Source organism: Platichthys flesus, chromosome 13, assembly GCF_949316205.1.
Source record: "Platichthys flesus chromosome 13, fPlaFle2.1, whole genome shotgun sequence".
Taxonomy (NCBI): domain Eukaryota; kingdom Metazoa; phylum Chordata; class Actinopteri; order Pleuronectiformes; family Pleuronectidae; genus Platichthys; species Platichthys flesus.
The window spans coordinates 3,219,827-3,237,938 of NC_084957.1; the positions used below are offsets into that span (position 1 = coordinate 3,219,827).

The window sequence follows — 18,112 nt, forward strand, 5'->3', positions numbered from 1 at the left end:
GAATACACATCTCAGTCTGTGATACAACCCGCACTACATCTCCCAGAAGACACCGCGGCTGCCTTCCGAGGAGTTTCCCCACATGGAGAGACATGAGCAGAGCCTCAAGTGTCCAATCACGCGACGGGTGGGCGGTGTTAAGAGGCGGGTCTACAGCGAGCTCCTCCAATCAGAGCAGCTGCTCCGAGAAACGCTACAGGTGCTCACATATTAACGACGATCAGCCAATGAGTAGTTTATATGAAAAATAACACTTTTTATTTGATTAATCGAACATTTCACAAGTAAAAAGATCAAATTAAAGCAGAAGCATTTCACTGTACAAGTAAAAAACAAGTGCTTCACTTTATGTTACAGACAGACAAGATCAAGCTGATTATCACACAGATCAGGAATCAGCATCTCATCAAGTTTATGTAAAAACCAACACACAGTTAGATCCTGTATTTGCACTTATTTTCAAAACTATGCTAAACTAACTGTACAAAGTTAAACCAAGTGTAAAAATCTTTTACACTTGGTTATATTCTCCACTTGCAAACACCCAGACATTTATGACACACACACACTGAACTCATTTAGCAACAGACTCAGCTTGAGCTCAGCAAATCCAAAGTGGTTTGCTGACAAAAGTCCCACGTCTCCTTTCTTTCCAAACATTTGTGTAACAATGAAGATATTTCTGCAGCAACAGTCCGTCAGTCGTCGACAATGCTCAGCAGGCCGCTCAGCTTCAGTCTGCAGGCCAGCTCTTCCTCTTGGCTCGCCAAAATCTGCCGCTCAAGCTCCTTCAGCCGCCATGCCATCGACACAGGGATGGTTTTAGGCCACGATGAATTCTCCAACGGATCATCAGGCTCCTGACAGGTCCAGACAATGAACATGTATAAGTACTGCGAATCTGAAATTCGTAAATGAAGCCAAACTTCCCCTCTTCTTAATAACCACTTGAAGAAATGACCCTGACTCCCTGAAGGAGAAGTGAAGTCGAACCTGTGTCAGTGGGGCATCTCTCGTCTTGGCTGTGGGGGAGTGAATCCTGGTTGTGGGCCTGGAGAGCAGGGTGGAGGAGGGAATGAAGAGCGGCGAGGACAAATGCTCTAAGGGGTCGCCATCCAGCCAACGCTGAAGCTGCTCCAGGCTCCTGGAGAGATACAGTTGTATGTTAGACCTACTTGTTGTACATTACTTATGGCAAATAAGAACTGCAATGTGAATTATCTTATAAAGATGTAGCACAGTCATGCTAAATTAAATGTAACCATTTATTTAGTTTCTCACTCTGTCCCAAAGTTTAGTTCTTTATTAAACATTATTCAGTTTTCATCCATACACCTCTGCCCTTTCAATACTGTGTATAGGAAAAATGGTATATACAATAACCACAAAACCTCCAGCAAAGCTGTGTCTGTACCTCGTGCTTTCAACCTTCTCCTCCTCTAAACTCTGCAGGACTTTGTGGGCCAGCAGCTCTTGTGTTGTTGGAGTGTGTGTGATGTCCAATGATGCTGCCGCTGCCTCGAGCGGCTCTGCCGTACTGTGGAACAACCTCTGTCTGAGGGACAGACCGGTGGGGGAGGCACGCGCAGCTGCACTTGCCCTGATGATAGAAGAGGGGGGATGAGGAGGGAGGAGGGAGGAGGGAGACGGGGACAGGGGTTGAGAAATTTGTAATCATCATGAAGCATGAAGAGTAAAAGCTGTGTCAATACATTATCAGCACATGTCAGCCTCTAGTTAACTTCCCCTGGTTCACTGAAATACCAGAGCTCATTCTGTATTTGCACACACACTGTAATATTTGCCTAACGTTGACCTTAACAGTTAAACTGAGGTAAGAGACCTCAGGACAAATTAGCAGGAGCTGTTGACAGTAACAGAGTCAATTTCCCCACAACAACTAAATCTCATCCAAATGATAAATGTTGCGCAGTAAGTTGAAGTGAGGAGATCATTACCCTCTCTCCTCCTCCTCCTCCTGCCACCGCTGCTTCTCCCTGTGTGTTTGTCTGGTGGCCTGGGTCCACTCCTCAGGGGGCTGGAAACCCTTCAGGGACTCTGTGAGGAAGTAAATCAGGATCTCTCCATCCTCTGTCACAGCATCTTCAATGACAAAACAAGCAAATAGTCACAAGTTGTATTGCAAGTCTTACACAGTCTGTCGTCATGGGTGAAAGTGAAGAATGGCCTCACCTTCACAGGCAGGTGATCCTGGTATCTGCCAGTCTTTCAGCTTGTGGTCAATGCAAATCACCAGCACGTCATCCCAAGGGATCTGACTATAGGCCGTTAACACACCCTCATCTCCAGTGCCCCAGCTTCCCATGGCGGCCTCGGATCTGTTGGCCCGGGTGCAGTGACCCTTTAGCCGGACCCTTTCCAGAAGGTTTTCCAGTCTTGACATTAGAAGAGGCTGACTGTGGTAAGAGACCGGGATCTGAGCAGCGTAGCAATAGATGGAGGAGCAGAGTTCACACCATGAGTCTAGACAAAGGAAGAGATAAGCGAGCACAACAAGGGGATTATTGGTTTCTTTCGCACTAATACAAACTCCAAAGTAAAAAAAATAGCCTTGGTCTCAATCACTAACCGGTGGAAGAAAGCTTCTCCCACTGTGGCAGCTGCAGGCTGAGGATGGCTTCCCGTAGCCAGGCCAGGTGTTCAGCTGAGTTCCAGCCCAGGTGAGGAACAAAGTCTCGGGTTTCAGGCAGGCAGAACTCGCCCGGCGGCCACGAGAGTTTACAGAGATCCTCTGATGACGCTGTGTCAGCAATGTGAGCCAGGACGGCATTGTACAGCTGGATGATGGGCGCGGGGTCCTGGGAAGGAAGACAAGCGACGCCTCGCTCCTGGCGGTGGCCGTAAACTCTGGGAGTGAACTCGCGACTCAAACTGGACTCTACAAGCTGCACCAGGCTCTGGCAGGACAGGGGGAGGGATGGTGGAGCGCGGGACAGCAACCAACGCAGAGCGTGGCTCAGCTAGAGACACACAACAAAGATGGAGACGTTCATTTAGACACTTAAAGAGAAAGTGAGCATCAAGCTCCAGAACTCACTCACCCCCTTTGCCCTTTAGCCCTACCTCCATGGATGTGTATGTGCAGTACCTGTTTGGATCCCTGGACGTCACTCGTGGTCTCTGGTATGAAGAAGAACGTGAACTCTGATATCAGTCCTTCCATGACCATCATCTGCAGCATCAGGGCTGAGGCACGAGGCACCATGAGAGAAAGGGATCAGGATTAATTCACACGGATACATTCAGCTAGGTTCATTAAAAACTGCCTCATTGAATATCTAAAGTTTTGTTTCAACAGACAACTAATATTTCAATCTTAGATTTTAACAAACATGCATTAATCCCATGTTTACTGATCATTACCTTCGACAAGTTTCTGTGTATCACCAGGGCCACCATCAGGTCCTGGCACCAGAATGACCAGCGGCAGTGGGCAATGCCAGGTGCTGGTTTGCTGTAGCTGTTTAAGCTGAAGCAGAGCTGACAGCAGAGGTACATCCTGCTCGTCTTGCCCCCCCTCGATGGCCGGCATGGCAGGAAGCAACATGATCAGAGCTCCTGTTCCAGAGAGCTCGCAGCTCTCCTCCATTTTAGACAGGCTGTCTTCAGTGAGTGGGCCTCGGGACGCCTGGGCCACAAAAACAAGTAGAGAGGTGGTTACACAGTGCCAGGGCAGAATAACTGATATTGGTCAAATCAAACGATTATGGTCTAGATCATAGTTTACCTTAATAACATTTCTCTTAATTAATACCCTTTATATTAAATGTTTTAATAATAGTTAAAAACTGCCAATCCCCTCACTTGTATCTACAATCTAACTGCACATGAGCCCTTTAAAAACAGGCTTCATCTTAAAATCATTCAAGCTTGTGTGTTTTCTTTGCATTTGACCTCAGTCGTCCATAGAAGTTGCAAACTGATCAAACCTTGACGCTGATGTGGACTTTGTGAGTGTGTGGTCCTCTCTCCTGCAGCGAGTTGGTGACACACAGGGTCTGCAGAGTTCCATCAGGCTGCTCCTCCCCGACCTCCGACGCCTTGTCCCCGCCGAGTTTCACCTCCAGCCAGTCTGACAGGATCCTGGTACAGGAGACAGGAGAGGACAAACTTAGGCCCTGTACACACCTGGTATCAACATCCATCCTGAGACAAGTACGTGTAAGCAGGGCTGCTGCCTACCTGTCGGCCAGGCTAGCCACACTCTCGTGGTTGCTTGGTAAGAGGAGAGCCATCTTCCAGTAGATCCGCTCCGGTGGGTCGGGGATGTTTTCTGACACCAGCGCCGGCAGGTCGAGCGGCGCCCACACCATCTCACTGAGAGCAACATCACAAAGAGGTCAGAATGCTGCTTCGTGACCACACGCTAAATAAACGCACACAACAACTCCAGACTTACTCAAGCAGCTGCTGATAGTAGTAGTGGACTCTCATCTGGTGGATTGCTTCTTGCCTCATTCTGAATAACCTTAACAAACATTAAAAAAAAAACAGTCACTTACTGGAGCAGTAAAAAAAGAAAGTTGATTTAACCATCCAATTAGTCATCCTAAGTAAACTATTATAAATAACATGCAACAACAGAAAAAGGGAGATTAATGTACCTGGTGCTTGACATGGCCAAGGTGCCGGCATTTCCCAGGTTGACCAGACCACGGGCCAGGTCTTCCATGCAGGGCCGTGCAGGGGCGCTGGGAGCGAGAGCCTTGAGTTTGAATCGGGGGTCCACACAGCACGGAGCTGCAGGGAAACCTCTCATCTGTCGCTTCAGCTGCCGACGGAACGCGACCACATCACGCCACCTGGGGGAACAGATAAAGAGGGAAAAGGTTCCAGATGCAGTTAACCCTTCCAACAATGTACTTGTGTATGTACAGTATATTCAGTGTAGCTGGTTGATATTGGACTGCTCTCTAATATTTGATAATGGCCAGACAAGGAAGCATCTGAGTTTCAGGTGTCTTACCTTTTGATGTACTTGTGGATACGCTGCAGTTCATCATCCAGGATTTCTTCAACAATCAGAGCAATATCTGCTTTCAGAGTCTCCTCAACTAGACTGGTGCAGACCTGCTCTGTGCATGTAGCCACACGGTCTGCCTTCTCATTCACTGCCAGCCTGAAAGAGGTTAACAAAGAAATAATTCAGATACAGGCTCTGAATATCTAGGACTCAGGATCAGCAGATTATATCATATTAATAATCCAATAATAAAGCAATCTGATAAATAAACGTCTAATTGTCATTTCCCCATTACAACATTATTTGATTTAATGAGTTTGAAACTTCTTACTGGATCTCAGAGGTGGAAGTTTCCTTGATGGTCTCATCTAAAACTTCGTGGAGGATCTCTGTGCAGATGGAGCAGCTGAACTGAGCCAGGAAAGCCGTGTGCTCCTGCCTCCTCCTGGCACAGGGACAAAATGAAAGCCAGATATGGGTGGGTGGTTTTTGTGAAAATATTCTGTAGCTCAAACGTGGATGTGACAATTCTTTGTCTGCTTGAATAAACGCATTAAAGAAGAACCCAACATATCTAACAAGCGTTAGTTTATATTCTGCTTTCCTCTTTCTGAACCAAGCTGAGGTTTGTAATAAATGGCACTGAGCTATAATCAACAAGCTGTCCATATCAGGCTGTGCTCATGAGACCAACCTGGCTTCTTCAAGCTTATGTTTCTCTTCAGCAACACGCTCCTGTTCCTCCCTGATCTCGGTGGAGGACACCTCCTGCAGCAGTTGCACCAACACCTCACTCACCAGGGACTCCACCTGCACACTGCTCTCACTGCACAACAAACACAAAACACGTCAACGAGTAAAATCAAATTTAATAAGTCTCCAGTCACTTAGTGTGGTACAGAAGATGGACGGATTATAAATCGTCAACACTTACGCAAGAGCTGTTGATGCGTAGCTGGCCCCGACGACGGCTACTTCCCTCGCTGCTGCTACGACCACCTCTTCGATGACACCGTCCAGTTCAGCCATGATTTCCTGCAGATGCAACACAGACTGTCAGTATAGGTCTCTCTTGCTTTTAAAGGTAGATCTCACTGTTCTAAACACATTTGACAAACGCTCTTGCTCTGTTGAAATGGCACAAGTATGGGTATTACTACTCTATAGGCCCCCTTTTATAGTTTTCATTATGTATATATATATTAAACTTTAAATAATCACCAAAGCTACAAGGCATCAGTAAGATATACAGGTAAGTGAGATTGAATTTGTTCTGAAAGTAGGACGTCCATGAGAGGCGGAGTCTTTCCCCACCTCGTTGCTGTACACATGCCGAGGTGCGGCCGGAGGAGATGGTGCTGTGACGGGCTGAGGTTCAGGTACCGGTTGGAAGAGCTGCTGCACATCGGGCGGCTGGGCTGAACCGAAATGTGATTCACTCAGCACATTTGTAGCAGCTGGAGGCAGCACAAACTCAGAGGGAGTGTCGGGACGTGGCGCGACCTGGAACAGTGGCTCAACGCTGGGCGGGGCCTTCACCTCCAGCTTGGCAGCGAAAGCTGAGACATGAAGAAAATCAATGAATGACTCTGAATCTATACATTGATGGGATGAGATGATGTTCTCGTTTCTCATAATGAATTCTGAGATGATTACTGCTGACAGATGTAAAAAGCAAAGATTAATGTTCTGTCACTACAGAAGCAAGGAGTTGTATTCCTCATGTACATGAACCAGTGGGTTTACGATGCAGCATAAATGTACAGTACATTTATAATAGTGTTAAAAGTTGTGTCCTGTGTAAAATAGACCCAGTACCTCTGAACTGGCTTGAGGAGGACTCAGCCTGAGTTGCCTCTCCACGGAACTTGTTCTGGGAGTCAAAGCTGCTGACCGGGTTGTGCTGGGGAGGACTGGGGAGCGAGCCTCCGTTCACCACCTCCCCGACCAACACAGGTTTCTTTGCCAGGATGACCACAGACTTCTTCTGGGAAAGAGACAGCTCTGGCTCCTGGAACGCTGTCCGACTCAGCTCAACTATACTGTGAACAAAACAGTGATTTCAACTTGGTCAATATCAATGACTTCTGACTGTTAACTATGCTGAATAGATTGTTTATTCTGTTTATAAATTAATAAGAGGCTTTAAAAGACATTCGGTTCTGATTTCAAAGGCATCAGTCATCGAATTAGTATCGTTTCAGTTTCAAGTTTCAGTATGACGATGCCAAACTTGGTATTGGTATCAAAGTCAAGACTTTAATAAAGTGACCACACCAATATGATGGAGCTAATGTCAGTTATAGACACGTACCCGTCGTTGACATTAAGGCCGTACTGCTGGAGGAAGTCAATCGTTTCTGCTGTGTCGAGGAACATAAACATCCGAGTAATGTCCTCAACTGGAAAGGCAGTGGACCGGGGACCTGTGGTGTGAGCAATGTTCAGGGTCTTCAGGGCCTTAGCTCTGACCTGCACACAGGAAAGAAAGACATACGGGAATAAAGACAGAGGACGAATGAACAGCACAACCTTCTGTCATGTGACATTTCTTACACCAATTATATTGATCAATGATTAATCCATCATAATCATCATCAGAACAGCAATGAAACTACTTTGGTTTACAGCTGTACAAACTCATTTAGTTTAATTTTTCTAATATTATTTTCGGGAACATAATCAAACTAAGAAATCACAAGTTCCTGATTCCCTCCATCTCATTCATCGGTGAAAGAAAAGAGTTTGTGACCTGATTGAAATATCTGTGCAGGAGGCAGCTGGCGAGGTACGAGGCTCCTTTCACCAGCTTGAAGAAACGCACAAAGTTGTTGTTGCTGACTGCAGAGAACGCCTGAACTGCAAACTTCACCTCAGGCGAGTTACGCACTTCGTCGCGGAACTGCTGCACCTCACTGTGTGACATGAAGCGGGAGGACAGTTTCATTAGTGTGATATGAAAAGCAACAAAACATCGATGAAGTCAAAGGACATGAATACAATCTGAAAATTAGGGTGTAAAATCTGTGTTTGTGAGTTTTCATGACTGACCGCAGGCTGTCGCCATCATCCAGCTTCAGCAGCACGTTGTACTGGCGGAACTCTGCCTCACAGGGGCAGTAGATTTGACGCGTTGCCAAGTCCTGGTACATCTCTTTGAGACTCTGCAGGCACTTTGTCATGTTCTCGTTGTTGATCTTGGCATCGAACGACGACAGACGCTCCTCGCAGAGATGGTGGGCGCAGTGCACGTGGAAGCGTGTGCACTTTTCAATCAGTGACACCGTGTGTGGGCAACACAGGTGCTGCTGGATGATGTCCTGTGGGCACCACAGAGGAAAGGATCAATTTGCAATACGGGTTCCATGACGTGTTGCGTTTAAACCCGTGCAGATATCACAACTGGACCCAGTTCCTCATATAAATAAGACTTTAAATAAAACAGCACACGTTGAAGCAGCAGAATTAAATGGTCCAAAAAGTGACCAAATAGTGTTACTGCAGATTACACTCACTCTTGTTAAGTGTTTAGATGATATTGTGAAGTTGAGAATAATATGGAAAAGATCATTTATGGTAACTTGATGGATTGATGGAGGTTACAAAGTATCTTCGAGTTTGGTGTAGTGAGCAGCAGGGCTCAGTAATCATTTTTTTCTTTTCAATAGTTAAATATGAAGCAGGTCTTTACCTTACGGATACCACGGGTCCTGTTCCAGACAAAGTCGTACCAGTCACGGTAGTTGTCATCGCCGTGATCCATGATCTGAGTCACCAGATAGTCCATGGTCATGCTGAGCACCGGCAGGGGGCGCAGGTCATGGGGCAGGGGCTCCTCCTGGTCGGCTGATGAGCGACTGTACTCTTTGATTGCTGCAGCGTGATACACCTAGTTGGGAACAGGAGGAGACGGTTTTATTTTTTGTCGACAGGGTCCCTCCTGTTTTCAAAGTACCCGTAAACTCTCATTTGTAAAAATACCAATTTTCTTTATACTTTGACCTGCAACATTAACTTATACATTCCATGTAGCTGTAAAACAGCCATAACAACAATGTGATATTACCAAATCCTAATGACTAAATGCAAGAATGATTTTAAAAGGTGTGCTTCTTTTATTTTGCCTTCCCAAGTTGAAAGAGAGTATAAGTGACATATGCTGCAAAAACCTTCAGCAGATTACAAATTTAAAGTGTCCAAAAGAAACCTAATAATACCAGAGACACAATGGTAAATCTAACTGGACTGTCTCAACTGAACCCCCCCCGCCCAAATATTCTCAAGTCTAAAACACGTTACCATCTCTGTTCCTGGGATGACCTCGAATATGCTCAGCTGGTTCCGTGTCTCTCTCATGTACCTCTCCTTCTCTGGACACATGTCAGGACATGTCCCCACAAACACCTTGGATAGATTCAGGTCTGTTCGCTTCGGCCGACCTGTGCCAACATAAGATGCCAACAATTAAAATAATGTTCGTGTTTCAAAACCTTGTTAACGGCGACATTCGACTGACGCGAGGAGCAGCTTCACCTTGACGTAGGATCTTGTCTCGCTGCTCCAGGAGGCGGTACTTCTCCTCAGCGTTGTCCGCCGCCTGGTCAATGAGGTGGAGGAGGGAGGAGGGCATTGGGCGCTCGGAGCTCTGGGACTCTATGCTGCTCTCTCTCTGGGGCTCAGCATCAAACTGAAGAGACTTGGCCAATGTTGACCTCTTCACTGGGGAGCTGACATTTTTATAAGAACGTCAGTTGGTCCGGACCAAGTATATGACAGCTTTTAAAGCCAAGCACAAACACTTTCATACCTGCGGCTGAAAGTCAAGGAGCTGCTGACTGCAGGAGCTCTGAGTGGAGCTCTTCTGTTGGTTGAGAAAGCAGGTCTGGACTCATGGTCCGCCTGGCTTTCTCCCTGTGCCTCCTCACTTCCTGCTGCAGGTCGGCTTCCTTTCTCCCCTGGACCTTCATTTGCAGAAAGGAATTAAAGGTGATATGAAATATAGTGATTAAGACTCAATGACAACGATCTTGTGGTATTAATTGAGCTTTCAATGAGATGTGTTGTATTCACTCTGCTTCTTCCTATGCCACAAGAGTAAGAGTTCATGCCGATGAAGAAGTTTGCCTTTCTTCTTGGCCCTTGCTGCTGATGCCTGAAAACAAAAAAGAAAAATAAACATCATGTTTACAGCATGTATGGCCTTTCACCTCGTCACATTTAACAATCCAGGACTGGCCGGTTAATCAAACTAACTTGTTTAGCTTGTTAGTGACAAAGGAGATGATTCCTGTTATCAAACCGGCAAACGAATAGTTTTTTTTAAAGCTTGGAGCATAGCTGACACCATACTAACAAATGAATAATGAATTTCAAATTAAGTGTGCTAAGAAAGTCGCTGAGGACTAGATTGGGAGAACGCCTATCATTTAGAGCTAGTTAAGAAAAGATCAGGTAAATTATGATAGGCAGGGTATGGTGGACATGCTCTATGGAGAGTTTGTGGCATGAATTTCACTCACATGGTCTTCAAAGTGCACAAAGGCCAGGTTCTTCGCAGGCTTACAAAAAACCTTCGAGACTTTGCCGTGACGACCAAAGTGTTTCTCGATTATGTCCTTCTTGTTCAGGCCTGGAGGAATGTTCCTGCACTGGAGGGAGGTGCAGTCAGTGGGAGACATGCCGCTGAGGCCCTCCGAGCTCTCCCTGCGCACGCCACGTTTAGTGGGGGTGACGGTCTCCAGCTGAGGGTCGGCGGCTTTTGCAGAATCTAAGATAATTGGTAATAGGAAGACAACAGGATGAGCTGACATTAATAATGTAGGCGGCTTATATAAGTTATTTAAGATATTAACTTGAAATTCAGAAGGATGAAGATTTCCAACTGGGTTTTTTCATCAAAACAAAAGATGAATCCTTTTTTTCTTAGAAGAGGGTCACAAAATAAATACAACTATTTGAAGAGTTGTTTCCTCAGGTGGGGTAGACTTCCAAATTCCCATGCTACTTCATAAGTTAAAAGCTTGTCTTTAAAAATTCACTGTAAAAATAATCATAAATACACCTCAATACAAAAGGCAGATAAACACACGATGTGAATGATTTATACATCTCACCTGACTCCTCAGCTTTGTCCAGCACATCCCTGGTGAGGGCTTGTACAGCAGGTTGTGTAACAGTCAAGCTGTCACCTTGACCTTGGACATCTTCCTTTTCTGTCTCCTCCCAATTCAGTGCCTGTTGCGGAGTCTCCCTTGTGGCCTCTCGCCTGACTGTGTTAGGGCTTTCTTTACGAAGACTACTTAGTGCCCGACCGAATAAGCCTCCCACTGGGCCGCGGGACCTCATTAGGGGCCTCTTTGAGGGGTGTCTCGGTGAATCTGATTCTGCTGAGACATCCTCCTCAGCGTCAGGCTTCTCAAGGCCACGGCTTGGGACCACTGGATCCTCCTTGCGCTTGGTGCCTTTGCCAAGTCGTGCAAATATATTTGTTTCCCCTGAGGCCTCCAGATTGTTCTTTTTCTCATCTGTGCTGGTCTCTGCTTGACCTAACGAGTCACCAAAAGCTGGACTCTGACCAAAACCACTAAAAACAGCTGTGGTCTGTGGCTGGGAGGGCTTAACTGAAAAGCTGAAAGAAGATGGGGTGGTGGGCTGGGTCGTGGACGCCTGGGTGGTGCTCGAACTGGAGGGAGCGGCTGGCTGGGAGAAGGTGAACTGCAGAGCATTTGTAGAACCGCTGCTATTGTTAGTTGTTAGTGGATTGATCTGAGCAGAGACAGAGGGGGCTGCAGCAGGCTGTGAGAAGCTGAAGCCCAGAGGCCCAGACTTAGCACTTGTCAACTGAGAGAAACCAGTGGTGGTGCTGCTGGTGGTGGTGCTTGTCTGGTTCCCATTGCTGCCAAACGGTGAACTAGACATGGATGTGGTTTGAGGGTTAGCAGGCTCAGGGCTGGCACTGAAGATGGGTTTGAAAAGTGCCTCATTGGCCGGCTTGAAACTGAATTCTGACGGTCCAAAGGGTTTGCTCTGGGCGACGCTCTGGGCGACGCTCTGGGTCACGCTCTGGGTCACGCTCTGACCTGTGCCAAATACAGTGGTGGGGACACTGGTAGAAGAAGGCTGCCCAAATGCAAGTGCCTGAGGTTGCCCTAAGGCAGTGGTGGATACAGGAGGCATTTGGGACTTTCCAAATCCAGGTGGCTGTTGGCCAAACCCTGGAGCCTGCTGGCTTAATCCTGCTGCCTGACCAAATGCAGAAGTCTGCCCAAACACTGAACTTTGGTTTGGTCCACTAGTCTGTCCAAATGCTTGTGCTGAAGCTATCCCAAAGGCTGAGCTACTCTGTCCAAACGCTGGAGCCTGGCTTACTGTGGGCAAAGAGGAAGGCTGTGCAGATGTCTGTCCAAACACAGGAGCCTGGCTTACTGTGGGCAAAGAGGAAGGCTGTGCAGATGTCTGTCCAAACGCCAGAGCCTGGCTAACTGTGGGCAAAGAGGAAGGCTGTGTAGACATCAGTCCAAACACGGGAGCCTGGGCTCTTATGGGCAAAGAGGAAGGCTGTGAAGACATCTGTCCAAATGCCGGAGCCTGGGCTCTTGTGGACAAAGAGGAAGGCTGTGAAGACATCTGTCCAAATGCCGGAGCCTGGGTTCTTGTGGACAAAGAGGACGGCTGTGTAGACATCTGTCCAAACGCCAGAGCCTGGGTTATTGTGGGCAAAGAGGAAGGCTGTGAAGACATCTGTCCAAATGCCGGAGCCTGGGCTCTTGTGGGCAAAGAGGAAGGCTGTGAAGACATCTGTCCAAACGCCGGAGCCTGGGCTCTTGTGGGCAAAGAGGAAGGCTGTGAAGACATCTGTCCAAACGCCGGAGCCTGGGCTCTTGTGGGCAAAGAGGAAGGCTGTGAAGACATCTGTCCAAACGCCGGAGCCTGGGCTCTTGTGGGCAAAGAGGAAGGCTGTGAAGACATCTGTCCAAACGCCGGAGCTTGGGTTCTTGTGGGCAAAGAGGAAGGCTGTGTGGACATCTGTCCAAAGGCTGGGGCTTGACGTATCGTGTTCAAAGACGAAGGCTGTGCAGACGTCTGTCCAAAGGCTTGGACCTGGCTCATTGTGTTCATAGAGGAAGGCTGTGAAGACATCTGTCCAAATGTTGAAGCCTGGTTTATCATGGGTGAAGAGGAAGGCTGTGTGGACATCTGTCCAAACGCCGGAGCCTGTCCAAACACTGAGCTTCCATGAGGTGGGGCCTGATTTGCGGCAGCAGGCTGACCAAAAGCTGACGGTGGAAAGAATCCCATAGTCTGTGGCGGATTGCTGGAGCTCTGTTGTCCGAATGATGGGAACAAGCCCGTCTTCATGGTGTTGCTAGGGGCCTGGAAAGCGCCCCCTTGTGGATTGCCAAACGGGTTGGACGGATTCATGGCGCCGATGCTTCTTCCTTGGTTATTCGTTGAACAGATTTTCTCATCCAGACATTGAGGCAACTTAATAAAATCTGTAAGACGTCACCAGTCTCCCGGGTTCTGACGTACAGCGCCCAAGGCAGCTCAACTCTACGAAGACAGAAACGAATATAAAAGCATTGGCTAGCCCCGTTAGCATAAGCTAATGATTACAATCATTGTTTACGCTAACGTTAGCTTAGCTGCCTGTCCTTAATATACACACAGGTTTAGTAAAAAATACAGAATGTGCGGTGTCACTGCGGAAAACCCACTCACCTCACACAGTTTGGTTCTACTGTGGTTGTTTACTGCTTCACTTCAGACAAGTTCTCCTGCTTCCGGTGGTCCGACAGTGTCACGGGTCCCCGGTCCCCGCTCTGTGCTAAACTCTGTTCCGCAGTCAGGGACACGCTCAAGTGGTGGCAGCTCGGAGAGGCACTTCCGGTATCAACAGACACTGCCACTGTTCATTGCCAGCTGCCTCTGATGTCACCGAGCTACTCAATGAGATATTACTGGTTTATGAAAGTTTATTAAATATATTTTTTAGTACTCTGGGTTTGGAATGATTCCAGAAAAGCTCCACATCCATCAGATCCACGTGCGTGATCCTGGTGTCCATGGATGGTGCAGAACTCAAACACTGTATTAGTATCTGTGCCTGCACACTTCGATCCTTGCCCTGAATTCTACACAATTGGTGAATAACTAACAATGATGCATAGAGGTGCCACTGCTCATGTAACGATTTAAAGACCACAACTGTACCAAAGTATATGGAAATACCACAGAGGAACGAAGTATTCAGAAACGGTCGGACCAGACACTGTCCATTTATATGTATGTTCTCTAATACATGTATTCTGTGTTTTTGTGTTACACGACAGCAAAGAGAGACTCACAAAATGTCCCATTACTTTACAATGTACAGTTTTATTCACTGTTATAAGTTGAATTTGGCCCAAATGTTTTCCTTATGTTGTGTTTACCCCTACAATGCTTAATAAATCGTATTAAAGTTTAACTAAAACCATAAAACCCAGGCAAAGCATTAACAGCATTTTGGCAAAATGCTCCATTAGTATGAGAGTGTATGCCTGCTTATATTTTGAGCGTATTTCTTTTAAAAGCATATGTATTATTTAAAATGAACGACATTAAATTATGAATATAACGAATTTCCACGACTTCTCCAAAACTTTTGGGATTTTATTTTTTTCAAGCACTTTTCCAGGCATGGAATTAAACATTTAAAAATTCCATGACCTTTCCAGGTTTTCCATGACCTTAGGAACATTGAGTAACGCTGATAAACATCAGGGAATAAGTCACACCTCAAGTGGCAGCTGCCTTTACAGGTCAGTGGCAGCTGCTTTCGCCACCGGAAGTTCCCCATGCGAGCTGCCGGTGTGTCTCACGTCACGTCTTGGTGGCCGGTTGGTTCATCGTGGAGGTTTTTTAAAAACCGACCCAGCAGCCACTCTTTGATTTTTTTAAATGACAGGAAATGCGTGACTCCTCGCGACTACACGGTCACGTCCAAACAAACCAGGCCGGGCGCACGCAGCCGCCTTCGGGGACCGGCACGAGGAGGCTGCCGCGACGTGTCACCTTGAATTGCGCCTGCTCGGATGCTAACGCCGAGCTAACAACATCAACAACAACAACAACAATCACACGACTCGTTCACAGCGGCTGTCACCCGGGGGCTGCTTGGTTTCCACGTGGACTCATGTCCCCGCGCTTCTCAGTGGCCGCACGGGGTTTTTAGGAAACAGAAGATGGGGGTAGTTCTTCGGAACCTCCAAAAGGTGGTGTCCCTCCGCCGCGCCCGGCTGCGACGGGACGTGGACACGCTGAGACACATCCTGGGCGTCCACAAGTTCGACGTGGGCATCGTGTGCGTGGACAATCAGAAGATTCAGCAGATCAATCACACCTACAGGAAGAAGAATGTCCCCACGGATGTCCTCTCGTTCCCATTCTACGAGGTGAACGGGACTGGTGGCTTTCTGTGGAGGGATGCTTGACTATCCTCACACATCCATGTATATGACACTAATTCTGAAGTGTATATTGTATATTACACATTATATCTGTGCAGGAGACTAGTGCCTGTTCAGTTCCACAGATACTCCCTTGTCTCTCTAAGCTGAACCCAAGGTCAGGTTATAGATAAGGGACCAACCAATACTACATTATACTACCAGGAGCAAGACATAAGGAGACAATTTGATTTAGGACTGCATATCTAGGTTTAACTATCCAGTAGGATGCGAACATTCTAGCCTTTCATGGATGTGCTGTTTGAATGGATGACGCAAGTGGAGGGAGATGTACTGGGAGGCTGTGGGAGACCTCTTCAGACTGGGGAGGGTGACAATTGCTCATGTGACTCTGTTATTGTTTGTATGTTGTTCCACCTTCTGGTCTCCTTGATGCAGCAGGTATTAAACTCTTCTGCATGAGACATCAGCTGCTCCTGAGTTCTCCTTTTCACCTGCGTCCAGAAAACGTCCACAAGAGTCATGTCGGTGACTCAGTTCTTTCACTAACTTGTGTGTTTCTAGGACCTACGACCTGGTAAGCTGCCGTGTCCTCTTCATAGAGACGAGCTGAACCTAGGAGACATTTTCCTGGGGGTGGAGTTTGTGATGAAGCAGTGTCAGGAGGAGTCTCTGGATCTTCACGATGCTCTCACTGTGAGTATAGCTGAGGGCTGGACAGACATCTGTCAACTCTAAGACAGGCTGTTGATGAGAGTACAGACAGTCAGGAGGACATTTAAGAGGGACACAGCAGCGCAAGGGGAACAGTGTGACTAAGAGTAAAACTAAGAATAAAATGGAAAATGTAGTTTCCCTGGAATGCTCTCTGCTGCCGCTGCACTGTCCAGTTCCATCCTGACCATGGAGCTTCATCTCAATATCTACAATTATAATATTTCTGTCTGCAGTGAGAGGTTTAAATAATAATGGACATGGTTCTCCTGTCTGACTCATTGCTGCTCTAACGAGTGAATTACCCCAGCAGGGGATCTAGCTTGTCTCATCTTACCTCACATTTGACCCTAGTAATGGGATTATTTAGTGTTGGTTGATTGTGTATTTTTCTTGTGTGCTTCAGGTGGTCACTGCACATGGGATCTGTCACCTGTTGGGCTACAGGCACGAGACTGAGGAAGAATGGACTGAGGTTTGTAGGAGGAAGCTCAATGTGCAAAACAGGTTTTTAAAGGGTCGGTTCATTTTCAGGTAAAATAGTTCCAATGGTTTTTAACAGAAAGAAAAGTTCAGAGAAAGGGATTTTTGCTGTTCTATCTTTCAAATTCACATTCCCATAGTGGCATCTTGACTCAGTAGATCACATACCACCACCAAGACCCAGCAGTCCCCACACTCACTCATAGTCTCCTCAATGCACCTGATGGGTTTTCACCAAGATCCATGAATGGTTCCCTTGGAAAACGATGAAAACATCTTATCTCCCAAAGTTAAAGACAGTGGGGAAAGATGCCCTTGACAGTAGTATATTAATATAATATATATATATTAATATATTAATATATTAATTAATAATTAATAGTATATTAATATAATTTGGTGATAACATTTTGTTGAAGTAGTCCTTTAACTGACTAAATACACCTTATTTTCTCTAAATTTCTCAAACACAATTTGATCAGATTCGTTTGAATGATTGCTCAGATACTAAAGATGAGTTTTGCCCTTTCTCACCACAAACAGAGGAGTCATGCATTTTAATTTGAATGTGTTTGCAGATGCTGCAGAGGGAAAGCTACATTCTCACCGAGTACAACAGACTCACAGGACGTCACCTGCAGCCACTGATGAAGACATGTGATCACGACAGATGACAGTGGCTGCCACCGGCTGCCTTCACAGCTCAACACTCAACTCTGTGTACTATGGTGCTTGATATTGCTTGTACACGGTCATGCAACCAGATCAGATGTTTTATTTACTGTCATAGCAACATAAATATGTTGCTACCGCTTCTGGAAGGACTGAAACATGCAGCTACTGGTTCTGTGGAAGTCCACAAGCACTGGATCCATGTATTGTTATAGAGTTTTACACATTAAATTAAAAGTCTGTTCACTTTCACTGTAATATTTTATTAAAATCTGCTTTAGGAAGAGTCAGTTGTGTATGAAGGGTAGAAAACGCTTTTCATTCTTACTTCACAAATACATTTGACCCTCGTTACACTGCGTCGGGGACAGGATGTTGAGGGAGGCAGCACATTTCTCAAATGCAAATTCAAAGTGGACATTAAAAAAAAAACCCATGTCTGAATAACTTTTCCTGGCTCTCGTTTCCAGATGTGTCCATGGATCAGCTTCGGCTCATGATGCTGGATAAAATGCCTACAGATCTAACCATTCATACAATATATTTGTTCCATAAAGATTTATAACTCAGGTTTTGTTATATTATGTAGAGTTTCTTATGCTTCATGAGGTTGAGAAAACAGTTAAGTTTGGTCTGAGTATGTCCTGCAGACACCACGTTTTAATGTTGCACATTAGCCACAGTGTGTTTTTTACAGCGGTAACAAAAAGCTGCTGTACAACCAGTGTCCAATACAGGAATAACAAACTTCTCCCACTTGCTCCACTCTCTAGTCACGCACATCTGACAGGAAGTAGCTCAGAAAGGT

At 46.3% G+C, this 18,112-nt stretch overlaps 2 protein-coding genes across 2 annotated transcripts; one reads left to right on the forward strand and one right to left on the reverse strand.

Moving 5' to 3' along the window:
* Positions 1-232: 232 nt before the first annotated feature.
* On the reverse strand, positions 233-13,774 carry mcm3ap (minichromosome maintenance complex component 3 associated protein). Its single transcript, XM_062402581.1, has 29 exons — positions 13,706-13,774; positions 11,098-13,537; positions 10,504-10,751; positions 10,055-10,136; positions 9,792-9,945; positions 9,518-9,711; positions 9,284-9,423; positions 8,676-8,873; positions 8,036-8,304; positions 7,737-7,899; positions 7,299-7,456; positions 6,803-7,026; positions 6,299-6,543; positions 5,919-6,019; positions 5,679-5,810; positions 5,316-5,429; positions 4,988-5,140; positions 4,626-4,823; positions 4,421-4,489; positions 4,204-4,338; positions 3,951-4,104; positions 3,385-3,649; positions 3,110-3,207; positions 2,591-2,981; positions 2,194-2,484; positions 1,959-2,103; positions 1,415-1,600; positions 994-1,144; positions 233-860 (listed from the first exon to the last, which is right to left on the reverse strand). Exons 2-29 carry the CDS (start codon positions 13,403-13,405, stop codon positions 699-701), a joined length of 7,128 nt encoding a protein of 2,375 aa, XP_062258565.1. The 5' UTR covers positions 13,406-13,537; positions 13,706-13,774; the 3' UTR covers positions 233-698.
* Positions 13,775-14,807: 1,033 nt separating this feature from the next.
* On the forward strand, positions 14,808-17,556 carry LOC133967162 (endoribonuclease YbeY-like). Its single transcript, XM_062402413.1, has 4 exons — positions 14,808-15,420; positions 16,000-16,131; positions 16,556-16,624; positions 17,211-17,556. The coding sequence occupies exons 1-4, from the start codon at positions 15,211-15,213 to the stop codon at positions 17,304-17,306; spliced, it is 507 nt and encodes a 168-aa protein (XP_062258397.1). The 5' UTR covers positions 14,808-15,210; the 3' UTR covers positions 17,307-17,556.
* The last annotated feature ends 556 nt before the right edge of the window (positions 17,557-18,112 follow it).

Excerpts from the sequence above, each read along its gene's own strand:
- LOC133967162 (XM_062402413.1), top strand. The coding sequence starts at position 15,211 with ATGGGGGTAGTTCTTCGGAACCTCCAAAAGGTGGTGTCCCTCCGCCGC. Across the intron at positions 15,421-15,999 it reads TCTCGTTCCCATTCTACGAG|GACCTACGACCTGGTAAGCT; the intron begins GTGAACGGGACT and ends GTGTGTTTCTAG. Across the intron at positions 16,625-17,210 it reads CTGAGGAAGAATGGACTGAG|ATGCTGCAGAGGGAAAGCTA; the intron begins GTTTGTAGGAGG and ends ATGTGTTTGCAG.
- mcm3ap (XM_062402581.1), bottom strand. The coding sequence starts at position 13,405 with ATGAATCCGTCCAACCCGTTTGGCAATCCACAAGGGGGCGCTTTCCAG. Across the intron at positions 7,027-7,298 it reads GGCCTTAATGTCAACGACGG|TATAGTTGAGCTGAGTCGGA; the intron begins GTACGTGTCTAT and ends TTTTGTTCACAG. Across the intron at positions 3,208-3,384 it reads TACACAGAAACTTGTCGAAG|CCCTGATGCTGCAGATGATG; the intron begins GTAATGATCAGT and ends CTCGTGCCTCAG.